This window comes from Synchiropus splendidus, chromosome 14 (assembly GCF_027744825.2).
Source record: "Synchiropus splendidus isolate RoL2022-P1 chromosome 14, RoL_Sspl_1.0, whole genome shotgun sequence".
NCBI lineage: Eukaryota > Metazoa > Chordata > Actinopteri > Syngnathiformes > Callionymidae > Synchiropus > Synchiropus splendidus.
The window spans coordinates 8,089,733-8,108,939 of NC_071347.1; the positions used below are offsets into that span (position 1 = coordinate 8,089,733).

General features: G+C 41.4%; 3 protein-coding genes across 7 annotated transcripts; 1 reads left to right on the forward strand and 2 right to left on the reverse strand.

Moving 5' to 3' along the window:
* Positions 1 to 493: 493 nt before the first annotated feature.
* On the reverse strand, positions 494 to 5,575 carry fan1 (FANCD2 and FANCI associated nuclease 1). 2 transcript variants are annotated; one of them, XM_053885823.1, is made up of 13 exons: positions 4,269 to 5,575; positions 4,060 to 4,200; positions 3,714 to 3,915; positions 3,404 to 3,637; positions 3,198 to 3,329; positions 2,967 to 3,075; positions 2,748 to 2,867; positions 2,471 to 2,635; positions 2,158 to 2,314; positions 1,989 to 2,092; positions 1,729 to 1,923; positions 1,533 to 1,661; positions 494 to 1,147 (listed from the first exon to the last, which is right to left on the reverse strand). In XM_053885823.1, exons 1-13 carry the CDS (start codon positions 5,362 to 5,364, stop codon positions 1,010 to 1,012), a joined length of 2,922 nt encoding a protein of 973 aa, XP_053741798.1. In that variant the 5' UTR covers positions 5,365 to 5,575; the 3' UTR covers positions 494 to 1,009. The 2 variants fall into 2 exon arrangements, with proteins under 2 accessions (XP_053741798.1, XP_053741799.1); XM_053885824.1 differs by lacking the exons at positions 494 to 1,147; positions 1,533 to 1,661; positions 1,989 to 2,092 and having other exon boundaries at positions 1,752 to 1,923.
* A 786-nt stretch (positions 5,576 to 6,361) lies between these two features.
* Positions 6,362 to 15,450, forward strand: apba2a (amyloid beta (A4) precursor protein-binding, family A, member 2a). 3 transcript variants are annotated; one of them, XM_053885525.1, is made up of 14 exons: positions 6,362 to 6,492; positions 8,403 to 9,607; positions 9,711 to 9,815; positions 10,132 to 10,224; positions 10,318 to 10,419; positions 10,688 to 10,727; positions 10,802 to 10,947; positions 11,774 to 11,860; positions 11,933 to 12,118; positions 12,199 to 12,378; positions 12,524 to 12,736; positions 12,827 to 12,946; positions 13,021 to 13,161; positions 14,742 to 15,450. In XM_053885525.1, exons 2-14 carry the CDS (start codon positions 8,435 to 8,437, stop codon positions 14,811 to 14,813), a joined length of 2,658 nt encoding a protein of 885 aa, XP_053741500.1. In that variant the 5' UTR covers positions 6,362 to 6,492; positions 8,403 to 8,434; the 3' UTR covers positions 14,814 to 15,450. The 3 variants fall into 3 exon arrangements, with proteins under 3 accessions (XP_053741500.1, XP_053741503.1, XP_053741502.1); XM_053885528.1 differs by having other exon boundaries at positions 10,808 to 10,947; XM_053885527.1 differs by lacking the exon at positions 6,362 to 6,492 and adding an exon at positions 6,503 to 6,647.
* A 225-nt stretch (positions 15,451 to 15,675) lies between these two features.
* duox2 (dual oxidase 2) lies at positions 15,676 to 18,936 on the reverse strand. Of its 2 annotated transcripts, none has more exons than XM_053886529.1 (7): positions 18,872 to 18,936; positions 18,502 to 18,661; positions 18,383 to 18,425; positions 18,169 to 18,303; positions 16,622 to 16,829; positions 16,332 to 16,546; positions 15,676 to 16,276 (listed from the first exon to the last, which is right to left on the reverse strand). In XM_053886529.1, exons 2-7 carry the CDS (start codon positions 18,646 to 18,648, stop codon positions 16,074 to 16,076), a joined length of 951 nt encoding a protein of 316 aa, XP_053742504.1. In that variant the 5' UTR covers positions 18,649 to 18,661; positions 18,872 to 18,936; the 3' UTR covers positions 15,676 to 16,073. The 2 variants fall into 2 exon arrangements, with proteins under 2 accessions (XP_053742504.1, XP_053742503.1); XM_053886528.1 differs by having other exon boundaries at positions 18,368 to 18,425.
* Positions 18,937 to 19,207: the final 271 nt, after the last annotated feature.

The window sequence follows — 19,207 nt, forward strand, 5'->3', positions numbered from 1 at the left end:
ACGCACGACGGTGGGCTTCCCCTCGTCAAAACAACCAATTATGAATTCACAATCACGCGCTTGTGATTTCCAACAGACGTTTGCTTTATTTTACTTTGACACATTGCGTGGTGTGCATAAACATACATTTCTTATTACTATATATATACTATATATATGTATATATATATATATATATATATATATATATATATATATATATATATATATATATATATATATATATATATATATATATATATATATATATATATATATATCTTTTATGCTTGCTTGCATTTTCCTCAGACCTTATAAAACATATAAGACAATGGGCCCATGACAGTTACTATAGATTACCATAGTAACTTATAAACATTTCTACATTGTTTTGATTATCACACATTCAAGGAGGTGGGCTTCAATGGAAGGATTGCTACGTTTCAAAGGTAAGTTATTCTTCAGCGTTTCATACTTGAGTGGAAACACGTAGTCTTATGAATAAAGAAGCATTTGGCAGGGTTACGCATTTTATTTACATTTATTGAATTCAACACTCACATACATACATTTAGCTGCAGTACTAGTACTGCAAACTCATAGAGCTAAACATGAGACTCCAGAAAAGAAAGTCATTAATTCTGTCAGACAAAGATCACAAGATTAAAACTGCTGTCATACAGTAACAACTAGAGATTATGAGATTTATGGATTCATTCTCTGTGATAAAGTAGCCGCTCTAATGATGTGCAAGCTCGTAATGTACTTCATCGCTGCAGCATTTTTGTGGTTTCCCTGATAAATAATGCATATCACAAGGCAGACGCTTTTCCACAGAGTCCCAAATGATGAATAAGGCATTCAGTTCTTCATTTATAGAATAGCAGAACAGCATCTATAAGGGTTTTATTTTATTAACATTAACTCCACCTCTAATAAGTCAGTCATTATTTCTTGGTTTAAAAGCTCACAACTGAACAAAAGTTTGTCCTTTGAAATATGTTTGCTATTGTATTTTTTCTGTAGCTGTTTATTCCAGACGAGCTCCTCGTGCACCGGTTGCAACAACATGACAGACTTCCACGTCGGCCCCAAGCTTCTGCAGCTCATCTAACCAGATTTGCTGCTTCTGAGAAAGTCGATCATTTGGACCCTTGACTTCTACAAGCTGTAAAGAAAAAAAAAATCTGTCAACAGGATGAGCCATGATGGTGATTATGATTAATAGTATAGAAGTATTCCTCTGTACAACCGCTGTCGTAGGTTTAATGTATGTGGGTAAAGCATTACGTTGCTTTATGGCTTTGTCTGAATATTTAATCGACTGTAAACTGCCTCATCAAGTGAAATATCTGTCAGATATGAAGAACAGTTTCGATTCAAGCATCAAATCACTTTGAAAAATAACAGACAATACAATGATTGTTAGACAGAAGGAGTGAAACACTGTGAGCAGCTGCATTAGAATGGATATATGTGAGCAGCAGAAACATAATAACCACACCTGAACATATCTAGAACTATGCAAATTCGTTCTGAGAGAGTGAGCTTACTTTGTAGGTGTTTCTTAAAGTGCTCCAAACCACTAGGTCAGGCAAACCAGCTCGGCAGTGTCTGAAGTCTTTTGCCATCCGTGCAATTACTCCTCCTAAGAAGGCTCCACCAAAGCAAGACACAAGGGACTGCATAGATACAATAAGGTTAAGTCAATAGCACAGAAAAACCTGAAGCATTCCAGTCATTATTTACCTGAGCTTGGTTAAGAGAGGAGAAACGCTCCCAGGTAACACATGAACATACTTTTCCCTCCTGGGATGTCCACACATCCTCCAACATACTGTGTAGCGTTTCCACAGATGCTTCCCTCAGTAACTCTACCCGGGAATCAATGGCTTCGCGTCGGTTCTCATAGAAACAGTCTGTGTAGAAGTCCAGTGGGCATGTCTGGCAATAAATAATGAAAGAAATATTAGGAAATGATGCACAGTCAAATAAAAAAACTAACATACCTGGTATGGATTTCTAAAAACATCTGGAATACCTTCCATAAAAATGATATCCCACAACAAAAGAGCAAATAATGTGGAGAAGGTTGAGCCCTCTCCATGGATGCCTGTTGCAAAAATACAACATTGTATTTATTTATTTTTAAACATGAAATTCTTTTTTTTTTTTTACCTTGATCAAAACCCTGTTGCCGGTAATGCGCCAAAGACAGCTCTTCCACTGAACAGATAACAGTTGAGCCTTCCTCATCTTCCCCATCAGCAGGCAAGACAAATCGAGATTTCCCCATACTTCCTTCATGCAAAAGTAACTGCCCACGAATGGTTACCTTCATATGAAAGCACAGAAAATAAGCAAGTGAATACTTTTATTATTTATTAAGATCATCACAACTTTAGTTAAAATCCCAAACTACTCAGGCCTATCGTTGTGGATCACAACATTTAGAGGGTCATATTGTGTGAAGCAGTCTCCATTTACTTACATGCCTCACATCCTGGACTGTGAAACTGGGCAGTTTCTTCAGTTCCCTATGGTATTTCTTGAAACTTGCAGACTCACTCATCCTCATGGCTCTCTGGTGTAGAGACAGCTTGTGTCCGGTCCGCACCAGAGGGTCCAACAGCCCGTCTCTCATGACATCGATGGCCTAAAAATATTCATTATTAATGGTGGGGCAGAACTGCTCTCAAAACAACGCAACCTATGAAAGATTACAAATGAAAGCCACATGTAATCTAATCGCAGCCTAGGGCACTGACTTGCTCTGTTTTTTTCAGGTGCTGTTGCAAGTTCAAAGCCAGCCTGTCCCACCATCGCCCTCTGCTGTCAGGACAATAAACAGACTGCTGCAATAGTGACCGCAGCTCTTCCACAGCGTCCTGCGACATGAAGAGAAAATGAACAATAAAAAAACATAGAGCCTTCAATTAGAAAATTGAAAATTAAAAAAAATATATAAATAGAATGAAACAAAAAACCTCATAACGGCGCAGCCGCTGCAGGATCTCCACACCGCGGGATAAAATACGAGTGAAGGCCCATCCTGTGGTGAAGCTGCGCAGGAATACAGGCAGCTCTTCCTGGTAACTATAAAGTGAGAATATTCAGGTGGAAAGTGCTGCAATGACTCTTGTCCGTCTCAAGAATAAGATGTCACTCCTTTAGTAAAAGAATACATTGTTGTTTTTAACAGTTGATATTAGTCGCACCTGAAGTCATGGTTTTTCTGCAGATCTGTCCAGTCATTTTTGGCATTGGTGTAAAGTTCCAGTGCTTCTTCCCAGTGACCACCTTGCATAGCCAGGACCAGCTCCAGCAACGATCGCATGGCAGCTTCGTACCTGTTTTTTAGCAGAAGGCAATGAAAAGGAATCAAAAATATTATGATGAAAATGATATTGCATTGTTACCCTACCTAATTAGATCATCTCTGTCTCGAAACAGTTTCGCAACACGCTGAATGGTATAGTCTGGAAAAGCCAGCCGGCCGGAATTAACCAGAAGGATGGTGTAAAGCTGGTTTTGACCTCCAGCCGCCATCTCCTCTTCATCCATCGTGTCCGTCAGAGAGAATAGGAGCAGGATGCGAGAGAAGACCGCTCGCGGAGGTCGACACAGGCGTATGCAAGTCCCTGCCAGCTGTTTGGCCCTACACCAAAAACAGTACACCATTGATCCATCATCACACATTATACATGCACTAAAAATGTGTCACATTGTCTCACCGTTTGAGAATGACATCACCAATGTTGTTTTGACCTGATTTAAAGGAGAAAAGTGACTTCTGCTTGCTCAGGCGAAGAAGACCATCAACAAGATGCTGCTTTTGTGTTCCAGTACTGCCCAGGTGAAATGTTTTCGCCAAGGTTTTTAGCTCTGGGGCAGGCAGGAGATCCAGTGCCTCTCCAATGTCTTGAAGGTCACGCTCTTAAAACATTATGTGAAACAGAGAGCTTCAATTTAAGTGAAAAAGTTCCACCATGTATGTAGTTTTGCTAATACATGTCTTCTTTAAAGGCCTTGAAAACAAAGATAAAAGTGTGTATTTTAAGAAAGCAACAATGTATTCACCTCTCTGAACAAGGCCACCTTGACCTAGCTCCTCAGCAACCGGTCCCAAATCACTGCTTATCTCCGCATAATCCAGTTTATTAACCTGGAGCCATTTCAGCTTCCTCTGGAAGAGTCGTACGTACAGCTTCTGTCCCTTTACTTTCAGGGAAAAAAAGAATAAATTATTTACATCCATTAAATGGAATGTATATTCTCTTTAACTATACCTGAAAGTTTCTCAAACGACTGAATGTAAGATAGATCTTCCTCATTAAACAACAGGCGGTCATCTTCATTCTGCAAAACTGCTTGTAGTACTGTCTGGAAGTTACGTAGATAGTAGGGTAGTCGTGGAAGAGATTGGTTGTCAACTTGGTCGCCAGTTGTATTCTGAAGACTAGGTCCTGGTGGTAAATCATTGTCTTTATCAGATGACGTCCTCGGGAGGGTTTTTTCCTCCGGACTCTCTGTATCACTACACTTGGCACCATCAGCACGAATCATGGAAATGCCCTTAGTTTCCAACTTATCTTCACTGGAGCTGTCAACTTCTTGCTTGGTGCTTCCTTTGGTATCATACTTGGCTTTCTTTGGAGACTCAAGTAGCACTCCGCTATTGGATTCTTTTTTTCTTTTTGTTAAAGAGAGCTTCTTCGGTTGTGCACCGTCATTGACACTTGCTTGAGTTTTAGTTGACTTTTCATCACACGTTGGTCGCTCATCAGTCAAGTCAATAATTGTTGCAGAGTCTGCTCCATCCTTCGAATCTTGAATTGAAAGATTTTCTTTCTGGGAGCTAAAAAGAGACTCATCAACTTTATCGTGATGACTTTGTTTATCTTTGGTCCTCTCAGTAGTTTTTTCACAGTTTCTCGACAATTTAGAAGAAAGACTACCAAGGTCAAGTTTCCTGACTACAGTCTTCTTGTCAGCCTTTTCACTCTTGGCATGACTCTTTTTAAAATAAGGACTAGTCTTGCTTTCTCTGACCTCATCACTCTTTGGAGCCAGCTCTGGGGAGTTTGTGGAGTGAATGCCGGGTGTCATCTGGATGCTGTGCACATCACTCTGACTTGCTGAGGCTGCAAAGTTGTCTCCTCTCTGGAAGTTCTTACATTGCAAATCAATGTGCTCATTGATCCTGAATTTCGGCACCAGTTGACCACAAAGCGGACACGTCACTCGGGATGGCTGCGGGGTGGAGAAGAACGACGCGATTGGAGGTGTGTTGACGGTTCGGCTGGCAGCGGCCGCAACGTTTTTCTTCCTCGATTTGGACAACGAGAGACTCCGTCTGGGTTTGTCTTTGTTTGTCTCAGTCATGGTCCAAGCATGAAGGTGTTGTCATCGATTTAAAAAGAAAAAAAACTTAACTCAGCAGCATCCTCTCAATATAGTCCAGTAGAGTCAGAGTCTAACAGGACATGTTGCGGACGGATAGATAGGTCGCTTACCAGTTCAGACGACAAATGAAGAGTTACATTTTAATAACTGCTCTAAAACATAAACAGGCATGTCCGCGCACCACCCGCTCTTTTCTTATTTGTCGGCGGAAGTGTTACCGTTGAGGATGTTGACCACAGCGCCTCCAAGTGGAAGGAAGTGAATTTGAGTGTTTATTTCCCAACTGAGTATGAAAGGATATATTATATCGCCTGTAACAGCGTCAATAATGGGTATTTTACAATGTGCACCGACGCAGATAAGTCAGATGTGGCATAACCGTACACGTAGCCGGAATTTGCTTTGACGCCAAGACAGGAATCAGCGTTAGAAGTGGGAAAGATACTAAGGTTTTCGTTGGAAGTGACGAGATTCAAACAAAAACGGAAGTGAGGATATCAGATATCAGGCTAAAGTTGGAGACAATTAGTTGAGACAACGATGATTTGGAGAAAAGAGACATGTTGAACAAAGAATTCCTGAGATGGCGACATTCACAACACATTCACAATTTCATAACATGAAAAAACACGTATTTATAACATTCGGAACCCGGATGTTCGGATGAATGTTGGTTTAAGACCGCAACAAATAAATGAATTTATCTGCCAAGAACAAGAGGAAAGAACTGAACCACCTACAGGTATCAAATGAATGTGAAATGAAAACATAAAATATAAAATCACGCGATTTATTTTATTATTATTATTATTATTATTATTATTATTATTATTATTATTATTATTATTATTATTATTATTATTACGTAAGTGTTGATCTTATGCGTGACTGACGCGTTGCTAATTTTTTAATATTGATTTTTTTTTTCTCCCCTACACGGGGAGTATTGATTCAATTTTCTTCTTCTGTGTTTTGTGTGGAGAGCACATGATGGCGGAGATGTCCCTACACAGCTTCCCGGGCTGCTGTGCGGCTCCTGTTCAAAAACCACTGTCCGGAAAGATCTGATCTGATCTGAAGACTGGTCCGGCGACTGCACAGATGCTGGTGAGTTGTGGCGAGACGTGAAGCGGAACCGTGGCTCTAAAGACACAGAGACAGACTGGGTCATGTTGTGGGGCTGACTGGGATGGACGCTATCGCACCACGGTGGAGCTGGATATCAGCGTGCTGCGGTCTCGATGCTTCCTACCAAGGTCGATGTAAGTGGAGGCGACGTGATTCTAAATAAAGGTCTCATCTGAGATTGGATGCCAACTACTCCTCTGATCTTTTCTTTCATTCGTTAGAGGGGTAAACCGTGGAAAAGGCAACATTCGCCCCGGCAGCTGCGGCAAACAGTGGTCGATAGCGCTTCCTAAATAACCACAAAAACATCAAGGGCAGGGCTCAAATCATCCAAATATTGACCAAATATCGACTGCTAAATAACGGTTCAGTACCACGGAGAGCTCCCGCTTCCGCTGCTCGTTATCTTGTGTATTAGTGGTCTAATGATCCGAGGAGCGTTTCACCGGATCCACCATGCAAATGGTGCAGTGTGTTTGTTGTGGTGATGTTCAATCTGCTCAGGTTTGGAAGCCCATCGTGAAGGTGCAGTGAGCAGCTTTTTGCTACGATTGGTTGGCTAAGGCAAGGGCTCATGGGATCATGAGTAAAAACAAAGACAAAATCCTGTCTTCTGTAATTGCCTTCTTCCCATGGGATTAAATAGCAACAAGACTATTTCAATATTACAATCAGATTATACCCAATTCTTCAGCTTCTACCTGTGGTGGTGGCTAAGATCTCGCCACAGCCCCACCCCCACCCCCACTATAAACTAACCATCAAGCTTCGGCATCTCTCTTTTAGGTTCTTTGGTTTCCTGGTTTCCAAAGACTGCTAACTGACACAGTATGGCAACTTTGACATGCAAGTCATTGCCCTCCAGTTCCTAATATAGGCCTGGCATTTGTCCCTACAAGACTGAAATGCTGATATCTTCATCATCAAACGCAAGGACGAACCTTTTATCTCAATGAATCGCCAAATATATTGAGCTTATAAATGGTTCCTTTGTCCGTTTCTAACTAACCCCAAAGGTTTCATTGAAATACCCAGGGCCTCGAATGGCTGCGGTAACATAGGCATTTACCGCAGATTTTTAAATTTAAAAAGAGTTATATATATATATATATATATATATATATATATATATATATATATATATATATATATATATATATATTACTCACCAAAACACTTATTTATCTGGCAGAAAAGACCTGAACTGATAACCTATGAACCTAAAAGTGAATCCCACCACATGGAAGCCTGCTTGTTATTGTTTTTTTATGACTTTAATTGTGATCTTATTACTTTCACCACTGCTTTTTCTGAGCCTACCCATATGCAAAAAATAGGTTCTTTTGAAACCAATAGACTGTTATTTTAGTAACAGTATATATATATATATATATATATATATATATATATATATATATATATATATATATATATATATATACATCTAACATGGTGTGTTATGAGTCAAATGATACAGCTGACTCATAACACACAGACACAGTTTAGAATCTCTAAAACAACAGCAGAGCCCTATCATGTTCTTTGGTCATGATATGAATATGCAATACAGATGATATGTTTTTTGCTGACCAAATACAGGCTTGACTGACAATTTTAAGGCAACTATATGCATTTAAAACATTCAAGGTCCCATCCTCAAACAATGAGCACAATAATCTTGTACACAAGAAATTGTCCCTTGTTTTTAAAAACTCAAATTTATAGTGTAATTTTTGGAGAGAAAAAAAAATGTGTTCATATGTCTAGTGTTTCCCAGCAAGCAATACTTGCTGCAAGTAAGTTGTGCTGGGTAAGATGTACATAATGTGATTCCAGGCTCCATTATGAAATTGCATGCATCTAATGCTAGCTTCTTTTGTACTTCACAGAGTCGTGGAGTAGTGGACTGAGACAGCCAGTAATGGCTCATGGACAGAGGCCAGGTACAATTTCCAAAATTTTGGCTCCAGGCCCTCTGCCGTGTCCTCGTCCAGGCCTCCCGAAAAAGAGCCAAGAGGAGCGCAGAGGTGAAGAGACGGAGTTGTCTGCACAACCGCTTTCGACTTTGAAGAACGATAACAATGACCAGCGGACTTCTTCAGTTCCTGCCAATCTCTATTACATGAGTTGTGACCCGAGTCCTGAGGACATGGAGGACACCTGTTCTGAGTACGACAACATGGGCTCTGATGTTGAGCAAGACTACGACGAGGTGCTGCATTTAAATCGAGAGGGTGTCATGGACATGAGGTATTACAAGCAGTACTGTCCCGAGGAAGGAGCATTTAAAAAGGTCGCTGATGCCAGTAATTTAAATGAGAGCATCGGTACCGCTGAGCCGGAACCACATCACAGCACAGATATGTGTGAGGGGACACAACCAGAGGCTATAACCCACAAAGCAAGCTATCGGTTAAGATCCCATCACTCCAATAGAGCACAGGGGCAAAGAGAAAGTGGCCAAGAGAACAAGTTCTTCTTTAGCGATGGGGAAGAGGTGGAAGTGCTTGATGGGGTTAAGTTTATAGAGGATTTAGAGGAGGCTGAAAATTGTGAAAGACCAGTAAGAATCTGTAAAGTTGAAGACAATGATAGAACTAAAAAGGTGGTTGAGGCAGTGAAAAGACCAGAAGAGCTAATCAAAAGGAACTATAATACACCAGTGGGCAATAAAAAGCCTGAGCCGTCCTACAATGGTGCGAGAGAGAAGGAGAGGCAAAGCAGAGGACGAGGACGGAAAGCAGCTGGACAGGACGCTCAACCTGTTGCCTCTGTAGTCAAAGCGTCTGCTGCTAACAAAAACGGACAACGTCCAAAGATGCCATCAAAGGAAAATAAGAAGGCCTCGGTCAGATCAAAGGCCAAATGTCTGACCGCAAAGCAAACGCCTCCATCTCACCTTCAATCCCCGACTCAGATCCCAGCCGCCACAGAGAAGGTTCAGCCTTGCAGGGATCCTCCACCCAGGACCAATCCGCCAGCGAAAGAGAGTAGGACCCACAGTATCGAGACACCCCCATTGTCTCCCCACGTAACAGACCATCAGAGTGACCCTTCGGAAGAGAGGCAGAGTCGACCAGAAAAGGCTCAGCTGGTAAAACCTTTTCCCAACTCTGATGCTGTTTATTGTTGGCTTACCCTTCATGATCCAACTATTTTAAAAAGTGTTTGTTGTAATGTGCATTATTTCTCTGCAGTTACAGCAAAGTGGGAAGCCCAATGAGTCACCTCATGAGCAAGAGATACCAACAAGGCCTGAATATCCAGCTGCCACCCCTGAAGCTGAAGCCAGCAGGACCAGGGTATGGTCTTGCTACAAACTCAGACTTCAATTCAACTGACAGGTTGAAAACACTTCGATCACCATTTTGAGATGTTACTAAAACTAGCTAGTTACGCGACAGTTTCCTCGTCCCCTGTGCCGACTGCCCTGGCACATGCAAAATATTGGGGGTATATTGCAAACAAATTGTGAAAACTTAATAAGCTCAAACCCTTCATTTCTGATTGCTTTTATACTTGTCCCCTCGATCACCAAATAGTAATTGTAATTGTGGAAGGAGTGTGTGTTCCCTCATGTCAAACTTAAGCCCACATGCAAAAGTTTTTTTCCAACAGATTGAGAAGCCCAGAATAGCACCAGTACCAAATCAACAAGACGCGCCTGAATGTAGAGAACTTCATTCTCAGAAAGACACCGTTATGCCAGAGGTAAGGACTTTAACTGCCACTTTATATATCGTTGCTGGGTGCAACTAACAAAGAATGCAATAGTGAAAAGAACTTGTTGATGATTTTCCCAAGCGTGAGAAGCCCAGGACGACAGTGATGCTGGAGGAACCAGATGCAACAAGGAGGCCTGTATCTGCTGAACTGACCCCCGAGGAGGAGTCGAACACACCTGGGGTAACAATGTATTTTGCTTTTTTGGAGTTTTAGGTTTAAAAACAGGCTCTAAGACTCAAGTAATGGCAGTTGTTTTTACATCAGTAGCTTTTACACATTGATTGACAAACTCTAAACTTGAAAAAAAATGAGCACAGTCTGATAAAAACCTTTTTAGCCATGATCACAATGTTTCATCCGCACCATTCAGTTTCGAATAATCCATTTCATGTTGTTGGATAAAAGTCAAACACTTCATGTTCTGAAATTCAAACTCTTTTCTTGAAAGAAATCCCAGGAAGCTGCTTCATTTCCCAGCTTTGAGGACGGTAATTACAAGTTTGCATGCTCTGCTGCACTTTCATTTGAGGTTTCAGGGAGTGACAGCGTTTTTGTTGCTTAGTTCCAGGTCCTTGTGAGCCAGAGGATCTCATCGATGGCATCATATTTGCCGCTAACTATCTTGGTTGCACCCAAGTCTTGTCAGACAAGAATCCAACGAAGACGGTTCGCATGACGCAAGCTCATGAAGCTGTCAGTCAAATCAAGGTAAACTCCCTTTTACGGTTGAACAAAATGAGCAACTGCGTGTTCTTTGGGTGTCCACAGTGCCAACCAACTTCAAATCTTATTCTCTTTCATTGTTGTTTTCTGAAAGGAATGCTATCTATAACTACCGTGTCTATAACAATACTGACTAGATCATCTTGTAGGAAAGGCTTGACTTATGTTCCCAGTCAGCAACAAATGCTTTACTTTACTTGAGGTTATAGCAACAAACAAAGCTCAAAAAAATCTTTCGACTGCCACCAGGGGACTTCATTTTCAAGTCATGGATTAAAAAAAGTGGGACAGACATTTAAAGTACTAATCTATTCCTTCATTTTTATATACTTTACAAAGATTAGCAGTAGCAGTATGTAAACAAATTTTTACATTTTTTTTTAAATGGACAAAATGAAAGCAGTAAAGATTTGAATTAACTATATGAAGGTAGAAAAATAAAATAAAGTCACAAATGTTCACTGTTTGTTTGTCTATGTGTTGGCTGCAATTGTGTTGGCTGTCCGAATATTCTCATGCGAAATAGCTGGGATAAGAACCATCCCACCACCACCCGCATTCGTTAAAAGGCGGAGGGAGGAATTACAGACATGGAAAAGATGAATTGATATCTGAAGTGAAAATCTTCGCAGAGAGTAAAGCCCTGCGATCTGCCCCGTTTGTGTGCAAAAGTTTATATTATTTCAAGGGATGCAAAGTTTGGGGTCACGTGCAGTTCTTCTTATGACCACTGGGTGGAGGTGTTGCACTTTCTTGTTTATTTACAGTCCCGTGTTCGTTTGATATATTTGATATAAAACGAATGCATCAGGGTCAAGATGAGGACTCCCAGATGGTGACAGAAGTGGACCTGTTCATCTCTACCAAGGCAGTCAAAGTGCTCAACGCTGACACGCAGGTGAGTAACTAAAACCTCTGTATACTTAACTCACGGCGGTACGTCCATCCGTTATTTTGTGTTCCTCCACAGGAAACCATGATGGACAGCGCTTTGCGAACCATCTCCTACATTGCTGACATCGGCAGTATTGTGGTCCTCATGGCACGCAGACGCATGTCTCAGACGTCATCAGAGGATTTCTGTGAATCTCCAGATTCAGCCAGTGAGGGGAGCAGTCAGTGTCGGATGATCTGCTATGTGTTCGAGTCCGAGGACGTAAGCGTTTCTTCTTTGATCCTCAAGTGTCCCAGGTGTATCTCACCTTCTGAAGAGTTGACCTCTTTTTTCCCACTCAGGCTCAGCTCATTGCACAGTCCATTGGTCAGGCTTTCAGCGTGGCCTACAGAGAGTTCCTAAGAGCCAATGGGATCAACCCCACTGATCTTAGCCAGAAACAATACAGTGACATCATCAACTCCCAGGAAATGTATCATGATGACCTGGTCCATTTCTCAAACTCAGACAACTGTAAAGAGGTGCGGCTCGCTCTTCTCTGGGGAAGTGACAAGTGATGCATTTCGTTGAAGATAGATGTCCTATCGGAAAGTTCAAAATCGCAACAGTTTTGAGAAGTTAAAACAATAATATTGGGTGATTCATCAAATCTTCTCTGTGTTCAAGCTTTACGTGGAGAAGCAGAAAGGTGAGAACCTGGGGGTGGTCATTGTGGAATCAGGTTGGGGCTCCATTCTCCCCACAGTTATCCTCGCCTGCATGCTGAACAGTGGACCTGCAGCTCGCTCTGGCAAGCTCAGTGTCGGGGATCAGATCATGTCCATCAATGATACCAGTCTTGTGGGGCTGCCTCTAGCTACCTGCCAGGGCATCATAAAGGTAACGTCTTGGAATCCAATGGTCTGCATCATTTCATCATTATAAGTTTTTCCTGAAATTTTTGACTTTTGTATGAAATCTCTTTCTCAGGGTTTGAAGAATCAGGTGAAAATAAAACTGAGCATCGTAAGCTGCCCTCCAGTCACCACTGTTCTTATCAAGCGGCCCGACCTCAAATTCCAGCTCGGCTTCAGCGTTCAGAACGGCATCGTGAGTAAAACGGAAGTTTTCCGTCATGAGCCGCAACATGGATGCAAGCTTTCCTATTTCAAACTTGTCCTCAGATCTGCAGTCTCATGAGAGGCGGGATCGCTGAGAGGGGCGGCGTCCGTGTCGGACACAGGATTATTGAAATTAATGGCCAGAGTGTTGTCGCGATGCCTCATGAGAAGATCGTCCAAACGTTGTCAGTATCAGTTGGTGAGGTAAGAACGTCACAACACACAATTATACATGCTGCACAACACAAGTCTTGTCATTCAGTGACATGAAATCAACGTGCGCCATACTTGCATGGCTTAATCTTTGGAACAACCCTATGGTTCTAGTAGGAGCCAGCATGTTGTGTCTCACTCTAGTTTTCCAAACCCTGCAGTTTCCAGGAACGGGCTGAGAGGACATGGGTGAATAGGTGACCTTGGACCTCTGAAGCAAGGCTCATTTAAAAATCATAAACAAAAGCATGAAGTAATATGGCACATTTTCACTCGTCATGTTGGGGTCTGGAACATAACCCCGTAATAATAGAGGGATTTCTGATGAGGAGACATGATGAAACACTCACTCATCGTTAACAGATGATGTGAGGTTGCAATGAAATGGTTGTTCAAAGCTGAATATAATAGAACAGAGACCCACCTAATGGCCACAGATCTCATATCTACTCCAGGTCAGTAGCATACCTTGGGATGATCATGAGCAACAGATGGCAGGAAACGTTAACTGAAATGTTAACTGTAACTAAAATCAGCCATTGATGAAGTTACTAGTGTGGTAGTAGATTTGCAAATTATCTCTCCAGGGTCAGTAACGTAGTTCAAACTCCTGCGAGGCGGAACTATGTGTTGCTTTACAACCTATGCCTGCCGCAGTCACATGCATTCAAACTTCCATCATTCAAGAATTGTGTTGACTCATGGGAAAAGCTAAATTCTCGGACTGGTAACCAAACCCACATCTGTTGGATACGCAAGTCAAAGCCTTTCAGTCTCAGATAAGTGTTTTTTGGCAGTGTTGCACTCTTTGAGTTGATCACGTGCTACATGCTGGAGATCACCAGCAGGTGAAGCAGATGTTTGCCATCACATGAGTAGAATTTGCGCTCCATTGTAAAACAGCCAGCATATTTTGTTATATCTCTGCTGACATGGCCAGCATGTCTTTGTAGAATTCAAAATTTAAACCTTATAAAAGAATTTAAAAATCCATAGAATATACTTTCATTGCCATAATGTTTTCCCCAGCCACTCACTCTAAACTTGACCATCCAAAGCTAATGGCTAACCTTAACCAGGACTCAACCCAAATTATGATGAATGAATAAACTACTTTTACTAGCGTTTTAACCCTCTAAACCTTGTGAGGACAAGCCAAAATGTCCTCACACGTAGGGGTCAAGACTTGGTACTCACATGGCAAAACATGCCCACACACACACACGATTAGAGTGCTATCCTTGTGGGGACATTGTGAGGTTTCTCATTGACATCACGCTTTCCCCAGCCTCTCTCCCGAAACCTAACCATCCAAAACAAACAGCTAACCTTAACCAGGAGTCCTAGCCAAACTCAGACCCAGCCTCAAATTGAGGCTTAAACTTGTGGTCCCCCACAAAGATAGAGTTTTGTCCCACACACACACACACATGCACATAGAATCAATGAATGTGTATTTGAATATTTGTATGATGGATCATCAATTTTTATACTACTGTGCTCAGCCCTAGTGTTACAGGCTGAAGTGAGTCCTCAGTTAAACAGCCTCTTCTCTTTTGGGCTCCTGACAGATCAACATGAAGACGATGCCTGCTGTGATGTTCAGACTCCTGACAGGACAAGAAACGCCCGCATACATTTGAGGACCCTGCATGGCTCAGCCCCACTCTGCATGTCCAGCTGGGTGGGGTAAAGCAGCATGGACATGGATCCGTGGGAGAAAGAGATTTTATTTTTCTATCATGTTTATTTTGGCCTCTCGTTGCAAAGCTGTTAAGAACATCCAGTTCTCATTTTCTCTTGAATCACATCATCGTAATGGCCTTACAATGTCTGTCTCTAGTGATCTGTGTGAGACTATGTTGTTTAGAGAAGCATCATCAAGGTCACAATAATTTTCTTATGAAGAGATAAATTAGACATTTATATTTTGATTTGTTGTTTTTTTTCTTTCATTTTTGTAGCTTATATGGGTTTTTAAATTGTCTGATTACTTGGACGACTCAAGGATTTGTGTAGAAGGGCCATATTACTCCTCCTGTATATGCATGTTATGAGGATTTATCAACGAGGAATTAACTTTCATCCTGATGGTAAAAATGGCGCCGTAAAAGAAGACAACCTGCTGTATAAAGGCGAATAATGTGTGACGCTGACGGCCAAAGACACACCTATAAAAACGTGCAGTATATTTGGGATCATAACCTTTACAAGAGTGCACAAGAATGTAACAGCATACACATTACTGAGTGAATGTAATGTCAAACAAATAATACAATATCACTGCTTAATCTTTACCTCTGGTGTCCACTTTATTGACTCATGCCTGCAGCAACGAAGAACATTTCATTTCATAAAAATGAAATCCTAGCACCTGAGCCACAAGAGACTGACCAGAACTGTCTTGAGTCAGGGTCACTTCCAAATGCCCCCAGGAAAAGTGGTCCACTTTTATGTTATAGAGAAACCAAACTGTTTCCTGAAGTGGAAGAGAGTTGCTGCCTGTTTGTCTTGTATTTTCTTGTAAGTACAGCGATGGTTCCCAAGGTAACATTTATTGGATGAGGATCAGCTCCTCCTTATCTGTGCCTACAGAGAGTGATGATACGTTTCATCTGACATCTTCTCACTGTGACATAATATCCAACCTTGTTTATGAACACAACCGTGAGATCTAGAAAACCCCATCGAAACAAGTCATCAACATTCAACTGTCAAACACATTTACATCAGTATTTCATTTTTAAAACCATTATCGGATTTAAATCAACCACTTTTACAATCATTCAATGTGACACTTAACACTTGAGCTCGAGAGAAGATTGTAGCACTTCTTTGAGTCAAACTCCTTCAAGTATTAATTCCTGAGACACTTGACAGACAGGCTTCACAATGGAAGATTGTCACCAACTCACTGAGGTCATTTTTGATGTCATAGAGGAGACTGTTACCCCATCAAGGAAAACAGAGTTTAGATAGGCCCCCATGTACAACTGCTCCTCTTCTTCACAACCGTCAGCACCCACACTGAACGCCATCTTGATCTTCTCAGGCATCAGGAGGTCAAATATCACGATTAGAATTCCAATGATGGCACACAGCACACCTGCAATTTGGATCAGTTAAAATCCTTCCATCATATAATAAAGACAAAGGCATACCTGTCGACAAAGCCAACCAGAATGAGTGGCTGTATTCAGTGTGGAAGGTGTCAGTGCCGATGGAGAAAACACAGCGAGGAACGTTCATGATGGTGGAGAAGGAGGCCATGGAGAAGAAGATGAAAGCAGCTGTGGCCAACATCATGTAGCCTGCATATAAAACAACTGGCATGGAGAAGAGGATGTTGGCCAGCATCCAGCAGCAAAACGCAGTCCTGTGGAAGAATGAATGTGCAGCCGTTTATATAAGCTGACAGTTTGAAAACAGAACCTACGGCCTGTATGATTACCAGAGCGTTGCAGAGGCGTATCTTCCAGAGTAGCGATACTGGAAGACGAGGCCACACGGGCTGCTGAGGGTGAATTTCTCTGCTATATACAGTATAGGATTGGGGAGGCCTTTTTCCAGAGCGTCCTTATAACCGTCTTCAATAGTGTCCTGCCAGCTGAACATTTCATTGTAGTCAATAGTCTCATTGAACTGCATGACTGGTTCACCTGGGGAAACATGGAGCAAGAAATTGTGGCATTTGGATCCTTCTACAAATGTCCAGTCCATTAAGGAGCTCTCAAAAATGTAAAAATTGGAGATTTAAATTCTGATTCATTAATTTCAGTCAAGAATGATTATTCAATCAAAATAACAGTTTAATTGCATTCAGCAAACATTTTTGACCCTGTGTTCCATCAGGGTCATCACAAAAACTGTAAGAGAGAAAATGAGATCGCCAGATTCAGATTCATGTTCAGATTCAAATAAAACTGGACTGTTCAAGTGCCAAAAAAGGAAAACGCTATTTATCACTATTAATCAATTACAAAACCTTGAATACATTGTATACATATTTTAAGTAAAAGTGATTTCAAAAATTATCAAAAGTGTCAAATGGAGTTGTTTTGAATTAGAAAATTGCATCTATATGAATCACTTTTTTGTCATTTTTCCAAGGTCGTGGCCAATTATTGCAGGTCTGGAAAGTCCGACATAGAATGTGCACCTAACACATAAATAGTCATTCTCAATTTTAAATGTTTTTTAAATTAATTTCAGGTAATTTTTGCTATTGGTGAATGCTTTCAATTAAATATGTGTCATGTCTCAAGCATCCTATCCATTATAGGGTGAGTCGCAGTAAAAAGGATAATATTAATCAGGAGCTATGCTCAAGGAGAGGAAATGTTTCACATGAGTAATACAGAATATTTATAAAATGGCCTGTCCAAAATGATTTCTTAAAAAAGGCAGAAATGACCATTTAAAAAAATAATTTACATTGTACAGTATATTACTTGTATGTTGCACTGTCTCGGTCAATCCAGATGAAGACTGAGCTGAGTCTTTCATAGCCCAAGCTTTGGGTAGTGACCAGAAGAACAAGCTCCCAAATGAAGTACAGGGTGTATGGACTTCCCCTCAAGAAGAGGAGCTCTAGAATTCAGGAGAGGCTCAGAGTAGAACACTTACTCTTCTCTATTGCCAGTATGGGTGAAATCAATTAGTAAGGAGGCAGATTTCAGTGATGATGACTTGAACATCATCATATATGTCTCCAAATGAACATTAATCTGAGATCCTACACGTCATTTGTAACGCCTCTTTTCTTAACATAACGTATACTATCCCACTAGAAGTATGGCAGACACAATAACCAGTCAACAAGACTATTGCATCATGCTAGTCCATTCGCATCTGAACCGGGCCTCTGCATGCATGTCAATAGCAGCCCGTGTTTATCTTACACTAGAGCTGGTATTAAAAGAACATTGTTTTAGAAACAAAAAAACAGGTGCATTTGATCGGATTGTGCAACACAGTGCTTATTCGGCATCCACCTACCTCTCAGTGTCACATTGATGCCATACAGTCCAACGTGCAGGCCGATCTCAGCATTAATCACAGAGTTGCTGAAAGACTTGTAGGTGGCATTAGTGGTCATTCTTGCCTCAGCCCAGTCATTAGTGAAGTTCAGGGCTGCAGGGAAAAGACACACTGCTGAATAATCCTTCTGTTTTTATCTAGGAAGCATTAACCTCACCTACAATCACCACACCTATAAACAAGCTGATAACAATCCTCAGCAGCCAGAAAAGTCTCTGTTTGAAAAGGAACAAGAGGATGTCTTTCAGTGAGAGTGAAGCGATGGTGTGATGAGGAATCTTGTTCACTCACCGACTTCCCCCGGATCCCTGGCAGGATGATAAATAGACTTAAAGCGAGCATAAGGAACACCAGGATAATGGTGAGCAGGCGGCCACTGAAGATGAAGGAGGTCCTTTGTAGAGGATAGAATGGGTAAATGTCATCGTAGAAAGTCATCTTGACTCCAGATCTTATGGGGAGGACACAACAGAGAAGACAGTGTTACTTATCCAGCTATCCGTTACATACAGTTGCTGAGACAGTAGCAGACAGTGGCACCTTAAAGAAAGAAAGCTCTAAAATCAACCTGAGCACAGCAGAAGAACAACCTTGCAAAGTCACAGTCCGTTCCCTCCTCAATACAGATATTAACTCTTTAAGGTAACAGAAACTGTCTTACCTGGGGGTGAAGCACCGGAGGAGTGAGTGGAGTGTGAGGCGGTGCACTCTTATACTAGAGGTCCCTTTGTGTCACTGAGGAGGAGGATGCAATAGGTGGACTGCAGTGGGAAAGAGGTGTGATCACTAGGGGATAACCATTCCCATGTGGGACGGGCAGATATCATTTGTACAGCAGGTAACAAACAGAGCATCACATCCAGCAGTCTTGAGTGACAGTAAGTAAGTTTGATCACTTGAAAATGTTGCCTTTTGTTTACATGATCCACATCATCATTTCCAGTTAGTAGTTTTTAAATTGAACTTTATAGCTTATAAACAATGTGCTATATATTTG

Coding starts and splice junctions, on each gene's coding strand:
- fan1 (XM_053885823.1), bottom strand. CDS start 5,364: ATGACTGAGACAAACAAAGACAAACCCAGACGGAGTCTCTCGTTGTCC. Junction 2,315..2,470: donor CAGTCCAGGATGTGAGGCAT/GTAAGTAAATGG, acceptor TTTCATATGAAG/GTAACCATTCGTGGGCAGTT. Junction 2,093..2,157: donor GCAACAGGGTTTTGATCAAG/GTAAAAAAAAAA, acceptor TTTTTGCAACAG/GCATCCATGGAGAGGGCTCA.
- apba2a (XM_053885525.1), top strand. CDS start 8,435: ATGGCTCATGGACAGAGGCCAGGTACAATTTCCAAAATTTTGGCTCCA. Junction 10,728..10,801: donor ATTTCCCAGCTTTGAGGACG/GTAATTACAAGT, acceptor TTTGTTGCTTAG/TTCCAGGTCCTTGTGAGCCA. Junction 12,379..12,523: donor ACTCAGACAACTGTAAAGAG/GTGCGGCTCGCT, acceptor TCTGTGTTCAAG/CTTTACGTGGAGAAGCAGAA.
- duox2 (XM_053886528.1), bottom strand. CDS start 18,648: ATGACTTTCTACGATGACATTTACCCATTCTATCCTCTACAAAGGACC. Junction 16,547..16,621: donor TACGCCTCTGCAACGCTCTG/GTAATCATACAG, acceptor ATTCTTCCACAG/GACTGCGTTTTGCTGCTGGA. Junction 16,277..16,331: donor CTGGTTGGCTTTGTCGACAG/GTATGCCTTTGT, acceptor TCCAAATTGCAG/GTGTGCTGTGTGCCATCATT.